At 61.6% G+C, this 8692-nt stretch overlaps 1 protein-coding gene across 1 annotated transcript; it reads left to right on the top strand.

Moving 5' to 3' along the window:
• Positions 1–364: 364 nt before the first annotated feature.
• On the top strand, positions 365–5360 carry LOC113490714 (maestro heat-like repeat-containing protein family member 2A). The gene is made up of 13 exons (XM_026867296.1): positions 365–401; positions 808–958; positions 1078–1172; positions 1303–1452; positions 1612–1766; positions 2058–2205; positions 2577–2714; positions 2819–2995; positions 3319–3474; positions 3864–3965; positions 4342–4444; positions 4605–4664; positions 5230–5360. Exons 2-13 carry the CDS (start codon positions 841–843, stop codon positions 5358–5360), a joined length of 1533 nt encoding a protein of 510 aa, XP_026723097.1. The 5' UTR covers positions 365–401; positions 808–840.
• The last annotated feature ends 3332 nt before the right edge of the window (positions 5361–8692 follow it).

Here is an 8692-nt window from a genome sequence, read left to right on the forward strand (position 1 = left end):
TGCTAGAACATTCTATGGCCAAACTGGGGGATTCTGGGGTCCAAAGAGAATTTTGGGGCAAAATTTGTGGGCTTTTGGGGGGGCTGCTGCAGCGCTGCCCGCCCCTGCCCGCGCTGCCTGCGCTGCCCGCACCCCAGCAGCGATGGCCGGGCCGCAGGCGGGGGTCGGTACAACCGGGTGATGCACAAGGCGACGGCTCACCCCGCCCCGCCCAGCAGCCCGCTCCCGGCCAGGGACCCCGACAGAAGGGAGATCCCGCCGCCGCCAGACACAGCCCGGGGGCTGTGCTCCCTCCCGGCTGGAGAAAATTAACTCTGCAGCCAACACCGGGAAACTCTTGTCGAGATGAAGCTGCTCGGGCAGTGTGGGAGAGACTGGACACGGGCGAGCAAACGCCGCAGGTGACCGCCAGGGAGAGACGGGGCAGGCTGGAGGGTTTCTGTCGGATCGGAGCGGAAGGCCCGGGCTCCGTGCCGGGGTGCGAGAACCCTCTGGGACCAGCCGGGGTACAGGAAGGTGCTGAGGGGACATGATGGGGGCCTGGGGGCACCCCAGAGGGTCATGGCCCGGTGGAGAGCTGGGTCCCCACCCCGCACAGCGGAATCCTGCCCCAGCCGGCCTGGGTGACGCGTCACAGTGTGACCCCCTTTGTGACATCGCTCTGTGTCACCCCCGGCACCGTATGTGAGCAGCGCAGCCCCGCAGTGCCTGACAAGACGGGGAAGGGACAGGGCAGGAGCGCAGCGAGGAGACTGCTGAGCACAGCCCACGTCTTCTCCCGTCGCGCTGAACCTGAAAAAGCTAAAGCTGAACCCCCACTGTCCCTCAACCATTTTGAGGATGGCAGAGAGACGCCGCAGCGGCCGCAGGGTGGTTTGGGAGGAGGTCGCGGCTCCCCAGGAGAGCAGCTCTCTGCCGGAGCCCTACGAGGTGACCATGGTCCAGGCACTGCGGCTCGGTGAGTGAGGGGGCCGATGCCAGGACCCCGTTTCCCCGTTTCAAGCCCTTTTCACCCCTTGGGAGGCTGGTTGGCCAAGATGGCCGTTGTCTTACCGACTCCTCCGTGTTTCCGTGTAGACGAGACGCTGCTGGAGGAGATTCCAGAGGAAGCGGGATGGGATTCCGAGGGTGCCTGGTTGCTTTCTTTACTTGACTGCAGTGACATGGGAACGGTAAGGAGCTCCCCCCTCGCCGGGACCCTTGTCCGTGTCATCGGCTTGTGCGAGCAAAGGGACCCAGATTGGGTCGAGCTGCTCAGCCGAGCTCAGCGTGACACGTCTTCCCCCGTCCTTCCTCCTGTAGGTGTTTGGCGAATACTTCCGGCCTTCTCAGAAGACGGACGTTCTCCTCGTGGCCATCGCGGCCTTGACGGCAGACGATGCCCACGACAGGCAGATGGGCAGTGACATCGTGGACATGGCCCTGACAGACCCCGTGTCCTGGCTGACGGATGTAAGTGCCCCGCGGCTGGATTGTCCTTCTGTGTCAAGACGTCTTAAAACTTGTTCTTCCCTCCTGCCCTAACGCGGCTCTCTCGGGCACCCAAAGCCGGGTCAAGGCATCAGGGAGGGGTGGGAACGTCAGCACCATCCTCACCCGTGTCCCCTCCAGGTGCCAGAAATCCTGAGACACATCCACAGAAATGTGGAGCACATCCGCACGGAGCCAGCCCGGCGCAGCCTGCACTCACTGCTGCTGCAGCTGATGGAGTGGAGCCCCAGGGAGGTGGTCAGGAGCCTGTTGGGCATCTCTCCAGTGTGTGACAGGTACCGGCCCTGACAGCCTTGAGGGCTCGTTCCCCTCGGGGAGAGTGGCCCAGAGACTGTCTGGCTGCCAGACCCACAGAAAAGGGTGGGATATCCCCGAGGAGCAGGGCTCTCCATCCCACCACGCTTCCCCCTTCAGCCAGAGCCGGCCCAAGCGGAACCCCTGCCCCATGGGAACAGAACCTCACCCTGCTCTGCCTCCGCGGGCACCCCGAAATGAGAGGGTGGGCAGGGCCGGGGTCTGGAGGTGCCGAGGCCGCTCTGCTGACCGAGTTGGCTCTGGCTCCGCAGGGCGGCCGTGGCCATGTGGGAGGTGCTGGTCTCCGTGCGCTGGGCTCTGCGGAGAGTCATGTCGGAGCTGCTCGGCGTGCTGCAGGACTGGCGGCTGGGCAGGGTGTTCAGCTCTGCCACGGAGGACGCCTGCATCTACCCCTTGGCGGTGAGTGACCCACGCCCAGACCCACCGCTCTGCCTTCCTCCTCCTCCTCCTCCTTCCCCTGCTCAGCACCAGCCAGACCCCCGTGCCACACGCTCAGGCCCACCCCATGCTGGTTTGGCCCCACCAAGCCTGTCCCGGCACAGGCAGCGTTCTGCCCTCCCCCCTGCCTGCATCCCCCTGCCCAGCTCCGCAGCCTGGAGACCCCTGGAAGGGGCAGAAACCAGAGTCAAGGCTCTTGCTGCTCCTGGGTCAGAGACGTGGGGACTCAGAGGTGGCTTCAAGGGGAGAGGAGACCCTTGCCATGGACCATGCTGGTGCTGGGGATGGAGCCCTGCAGCTCTGCTGGTCTCTCACCACTGTCTCCATTGTAGCTCCTGGCCTGCGCTAACATTGACACGGAGGAGTTTGCTGCCCTCTACAAAGCCCGGAGGTACCTGAGGCGTCCCAGCCCGGTGATGCTTTTGATGGTGCTCACGGGCCTCAACACGCTGTCGAAAACACCTGAAATGGTGAGTGGGGGGTCGGCAAGGGGAGCCATATCAGCAGGTGGGGGCTGGGGCAGTGGGGGGGTCTTTCACCGCATCACAAAAAGGCAACGGTGTGTTTCGTACAGGCCAGAAAACTCGCGGTGCTGCTCCCTGACATACTGGAGACCCTGACAGATGCCAATGCCAATGTCAAGACCAAGGCTTTGGTGTTGTTCATCAACGTCATGGGTCACATGGAGAGCGAAGAGGCCAACCCCATCTTCCTGAGCCTGGCGGAGAAGCTCCTGCCCCTCTTCGATGATGTAAGTCTGCCATGGGAGCCTGAGCCGAGGCGATAGCTGCGAGATGGCTGCCCTTGAGTGTGGCCATGCGGGAAGCATTTGGGCAGGGTTCCCCCCCTTTCTCCTCTTGTGTAGCCTTTTGGGGCTCTTCCCCTCCCCGCTCCTCTTCCGTGGCCTTTCAGGGCTCCGGGGCCGTTGAGCCGCAGCTGCAGGTCTGGCCAACGGCTCCTGCGTTCAGGATCCGGCCCCAGAGCAGCTCCTCTCCCCCGGCCACGCTAACGCCCCTGCTGCCTGTGGGCGAGGAGCTTCTGGTACTGAGCTCCCTCTGTCCTCCTCCCTGCCAGGAGTGCAGCCGCGTGCGGGAGCTCTCCATCCGCCTCTTCCAAGACATGATGAAGACCGTGGTGGGGAGAAGCAAGAAAAAACTGTTGAAGACCGTGCAGAGTGTGCTGCTCCCACTGTTACTGCACACCAACGAGGAGATCGAGAGCGTGGCCAAGGTGCGGTGAGCAGCAATTGGTGTCGCGGGGAAGGGTGTGCTGACACCACGGGGGTGGCCTGGGCCTGAGGGACAATGGGAATGTGTGTCACCGCAGGGTCCTGCTGCACTGGTCCCTGCGCTGCAGATCTGGAGGGGAGGTGGGGACCCCCCTGCCCCACAGGAAGGGTCCCTGCAGCCCCAGCACGAGCAGGGCCAGAGAACCTGGCACAGACACTTCCTGCTCACTCGGGGCCGGCTCCCAGAGTGCGGGATGGCCCCAGGAATGAAGGGGGAGCCAGTCCCGGGATCACCCCGTGCCCCCAGCTCAAAGCCGGGCCCAGAGCAGGAGGATGCCAGGTCTCCTTCCCTGGGCTCTGGTGCTATCTCCCAACCTCTGCTTCTCCACAGGCTTCCCGGGACACCCTCCATGCTTCTGCCAAGTTCCTGGGCTGGAGGAGGCTCAGCTCCGTGGCCAAGACAGGGCAGACAACCCTGATCGGAGAGTGCTTGGTGAGGACACCCCCCAAACCCCCGGGGCGGGCTGGACGGGGGCTGCAGCCGTGCCAGGAGGGGGGCTGTGCCACTCTGCATCGCCGCCCTGCCCCAGCCCCGCTGCTCCAGCTGCACCCTCCTTCCCTGCCTCCAGCACGCGGCCCCGAGGGGCTCTTCTCCAGGAGAGCCCGGCCCAGCTGGGCACTGGCAGTGGGATGGAGGGGTCTCAGCACCCCCAGCCCCCTCTGCCTGCGGCTCTCTCTGGCCCCAGCCCCACGGGGCTCCTGGCTGGGAGACGGGAGTCCCTGGGAGGGAGCTGGGGTGCTGGCAGGAGGGACTGGTCCGGACTGCTGTGGAGGGTCCGTACCAGCCCCGTGCCCTTGTGCTCCCTCAGATAACGCACAGGAAGAGCAGGGTGGAGGAATATCTGCTCCAGAGCCTGCCCTACCTGAAGGACCCTCAGGCCACCGTGCGAGAGGAGGCCATCAGGTTCATCGGTGAGTCCCCAGGGACCCATTTCTGGCCGCCCAGCCCCAGTCCCCACTGGTGGGGCTCGCTGGGGGTCTTGATGGGTCCCAGAGCCCTCGGGAGCTGTCCTTGCCAGGGGACAGCCCTGCCCGGGGGGAGCAGAGCTCTGACATTAGTTCTGTGCCCCAGGTCTTGCTGCGCGGCGCCAGAGCATCCTCAGCCAGGAGAGGCTGTGGCACATCTGCGATGGTGAGTAGGGGACAGAACCCGGGCAGGTGCTGCCGTGCCCAGCCCCGCCCCAGGAAATCGCTCCGGGGGCAGAGGAGTAGTTTCAGAATGTTTTCTCAAGAGCAGTTTCACAAAGTTGTTTGTGTCTTTAACACATAGGTTAGCATATCTCTTTAGTAAGGTCTTGAAATGGGAGGAATTTTGTTTTCTCACCAGAAAGGAAGGGAATTTGTGGGGGAAGGACAGCCGTCTCTGTCCTGCCCCTTGCCAGGAGGCTGATGATGTCCAGACTCCACACTGGGATGCTCAGATCAATACACGGGCTCGTTGAGGCCACACACAACTCTAGACCAGATCATATGGCAAACAAAAAAATGACTCTGTGGTCTAGCCCAGTCCTGAGCTCCTTTGTGTGTCGGGGGCACACGGGTCATTCCTGAGCAGCAGCTTCAGCCGCTCTGGTTCTCTCACCGGCTCCTCCTGGCCAGGGAAAAAGATGGATGGGGCTGGCATGGGCAGGAGGGGGATCCTGGGGGTCCCTGCAGGCACTGGGGTCTCACGTCTGCTCTGCTCCCTTCTCTCGCAGCGCTCCTGCCCTTGGGGAAAGACACTGAACCCTCCGTCAGGTCCCTGGCAGCCAAGACCATCTCGGTCCTGACAATAGAGCAGAGTCCAACATCAAGATGGAGCCTGCGGTCGCTGTGCTGCTGGCTCTGATGAGCCTCCCAGAGCTCTGGAAAAGGGCTGTACTTCAATAATTATTTTTTTAAAATAAAGCTGGAGCCACAAGCCGCTGGGACTCCGTAGCGTCCTTCCCACGGGGACCCCCCTGAGTGTTCTGAGCAGGGTCTCCCCCGGCCTCTGCCGCTGCCCCCAGGACCGCATACCCGCACCCAGCCCGGAGAGAAGGAGGAGGAGGGAAGCTGGGGCCCATCCTGCCCCTCCTGAGACACCTCGGGGCACAAAAAAGCTCCCGTGCGCCGAGCTGGCACGTTGCCATTTGTCCCAGCACCAAATCCTCTCTTGTACTGGGGAGCTGGGCTGGTTTTCACTGGGCACTGCTTAGTTGCTAGAACATTCTATGGCCAAACTGGGGGATTCTGGGGTCCAAAGAGAATTTTGGGGCAAAATTTGTGGGCTTTTGCGGGGGCTGCTGCAGCGCTGCCCGCCCCTGCCCGCGCTGCCTGCGCTGCCCGCACCCCAGCAGCGATGGCCGGGCCGCAGGCAGGGGGGCGCTGGGCGGGGGTTCGGTTTCTCCCCGGCACTGTCTGAGCTCGTCCTGCCCAGCGCGGCGTGGATGAGGCTCCTCAAACCCCGGGGGTGCTGAGCAGGGGCAGCGTCAGGGGCCCAGCGCCGCCCCCCGCTGTCTGCTCGGCCCCGGGGTGCAGAGGGGGCTCAGGTTTCTCCCGCCGTGGCTGGGCAGCTCCTGGCAGCAGAGGACTCCCTGAGCCACGGCCCGGCTGCGGCGGGCGCGGGAGAAGGGGACAGGGCTGGGGGTGGGTGTCATTCTGGGGTCTCTCATTGCCAGGCGCCCCCAGACGGCTGTCGAACCGGGGGAGCTCCGCTCGCTGCGTTCACCGGCACGTGACGCTCTTTCTGGAGCTCCCTTTAAAACACACAAGCTGTTCTGTGTCTGGGTGCTGCCGTCCCCGCCCTGCAGCCACACACAACCCACCAGGACATTTGGGTGCCCTGCCAGTCTGCCCAGAGCCCTGGCAGAAAGCCGTTCTGCCCCGCGGGGATGTCCCGGGCGACGTCAGCACGAAGCGCAGGGACAGCTGTATCCTGCCACCCCTCTGGAAACGACACCCGCCTCGGAGAGAGCTGAGAGGTCACAGCCAAGCCGGCGCTGAGGGCCCTTTCTCCGTGCCCTGTCTGCTGGCAGGGGCGTGGAACCAGAAACGCAGACTGCGGCCAGGCAGATCAGCCCTGCGGAACAGGAACAGAGGGGCCAGGAATGAGAACGACAGCAGTTAAGGCGTCAAAATCACACCAGAAACCTGGGACGTGGCCCCTGAGCTGCGGTTCATCAGTGACAGCTCCTGTCTCATCAGCTGGCAGCAGCGCATCTCCAGAAGGGCCAGGACACTTCCACGCAGCCAAGAGTGGGCTGCCAGTCCCACACCGACACCGGCACTCTGGGGATTTAACCCTTTGCAGAGGCAAGAGGGCAGCATTCAGCTGTCACGGCAGAACAACTCTTTGGCATCTCCCCGAGGAAAAGGCAGCACATCAAACACTGCAGCTCCCAGCTCCAGACCAGCGTCTGTGCTCAGACAGGAGCTGCCCTTGGACCCGAGGGGCGACTTCGCCCAGAGCCACGCCAGCCTGATCCACCCGGAGATACTTGTACTGCTGCAGTAACTCGTGCGGGCAGCACACAGACCTCTCGCTGCCCGAGTAGAGCAGGGAGAAAGGAGAGAGTCGTCTAAATGATGCCTCAGCCAGTCACAGGCAGCAATGGACTGTCACTGCCTGCGCCCAAACCCACGCCACGCTGACTCAGCCGTGCTCACCACCAGAACAGCAGCAGGCAGTATTTGATTGCTGTGCTCACTCCGTATTCATCAGCTGGACTACGATATGTGGTTTGCCTGGTTTGCAATCCTCTGTGATCATAGCGTTGCCGTATTTTATCAGTCAGCAAAAAGTAATTTCTGGCAAAACTGCTGGAGGACACCACCTCCCCTCCCTGGTCTAAATCCCCTGCCAGCGGCTGCAGAAAACGCAGATCCCTGTTTGTCGGTGACCTCCAGCGGTGTCCTGATCCGATATCGGGGAGGGTTCTTAAACAATCCCAAGAGCGAGGTTAAGACACAAACGAGGTCAGATGCCGCACAACCTTGTGAACTTTATTTTCCATAGCAACTGATAAGAGCAATAAGACAGAGAGAGAAAGAAAGGAAAAAGGCAGAATCCCTAAGCAAGAAAGCTCTAGAGATGCAATTACCACCACCAGGGATCCAGCAATGTTCTATCGGCTCGGCCTCGGTGCAGGTGATGATGTTCCTCACTCCAAGCTCCGCCAAAGTCTCAGGCATCCGTTAACAAGCATTAAAAGCATCAACAAGCAACACGCATCCGGGAGAGGAGTACGCGGTCCTTTCATTGTCGCCGTCCCCACGACTTCTCCGAGAAGTCCGCTCATTTCCACGGAGCTCACTGCAATACGTGCCACCCCGTGGTCCTCCGCTCACGCCCAGGTCTGCACAGTGGTCTTGCTGGCAAGGGGTCGCCTGCGGTGCCTTCAGCCTCTGCCCGTCTTCCTCACGGCGATGTCCTCTTCACCCAGCTCGTGTGCGGGCGCAGCTTGGCGGGCACTGCCAAGGCTGCTGTTCTACCTTCGGGCGGATGTTGCGGTTTCGCCAGGGACTATTCGTCTCCTTCAAAGCGTACTCCTTCATAGAGACGGGACGCCAAGGCCAAGAGTGCTGGTGGCGAAGCAGCGATGTTGAGACAAAGTCCAAACAGGCCCTTACAGCCCCAAATACCCCTGTCTCCCCAAATCCCCTCAACCCCCCCTTTAATGGCAAAACACCCAGATCCTTCTGAAATACCACTTATCCCGCAATAACCCCCAAACCACCCCATATCCTCCTAAATCACCCGCAAACCTCTCCATATTCCCCCAAATCACCCCTAAATTTCCCCGTATAGTCCCATAGCCAACATATCACCCCAAAACCCCCATAATCCCCCAAATCATCCCAAAACACACCCATATCACCCCAAAACCACACATATCCCACCAAATCACTCCAAACACCCCATATCTCCTAAATCATCCCCCAAACTTCCCCATATTCCCCCAAATCTCCCCATGTCACCCCAAACCCACTAATCCCCCCAAACATCCTCTATATCTCACAAATCACCTCAAAAACCTCCCATGCACAAAATCACACCCAAAACCTCCCCATATGCCCCCAAATCCCCATATCACCACAAATAATCCCAAATCACCTCAAAACCTTCCCATATCCCCCAAACTCCCCATATCCTCCCAAATCAACCCAAACCCCACCCATATCCCCCCAAACCCCCATATA

This window comes from Athene cunicularia, unplaced genomic scaffold (assembly GCF_003259725.1).
Source record: "Athene cunicularia isolate RWA unplaced genomic scaffold, athCun1 SCF_23, whole genome shotgun sequence".
Lineage (NCBI taxonomy): Eukaryota > Metazoa > Chordata > Aves > Strigiformes > Strigidae > Athene > Athene cunicularia.

Coding starts and splice junctions, on each gene's coding strand:
- LOC113490714 (XM_026867296.1), top strand. CDS start 841: ATGGCAGAGAGACGCCGCAGCGGCCGCAGGGTGGTTTGGGAGGAGGTC. Junction 1,173..1,302: donor ACTGCAGTGACATGGGAACG/GTAAGGAGCTCC, acceptor TTCCTCCTGTAG/GTGTTTGGCGAATACTTCCG. Junction 3,966..4,341: donor CCCTGATCGGAGAGTGCTTG/GTGAGGACACCC, acceptor GTGCTCCCTCAG/ATAACGCACAGGAAGAGCAG.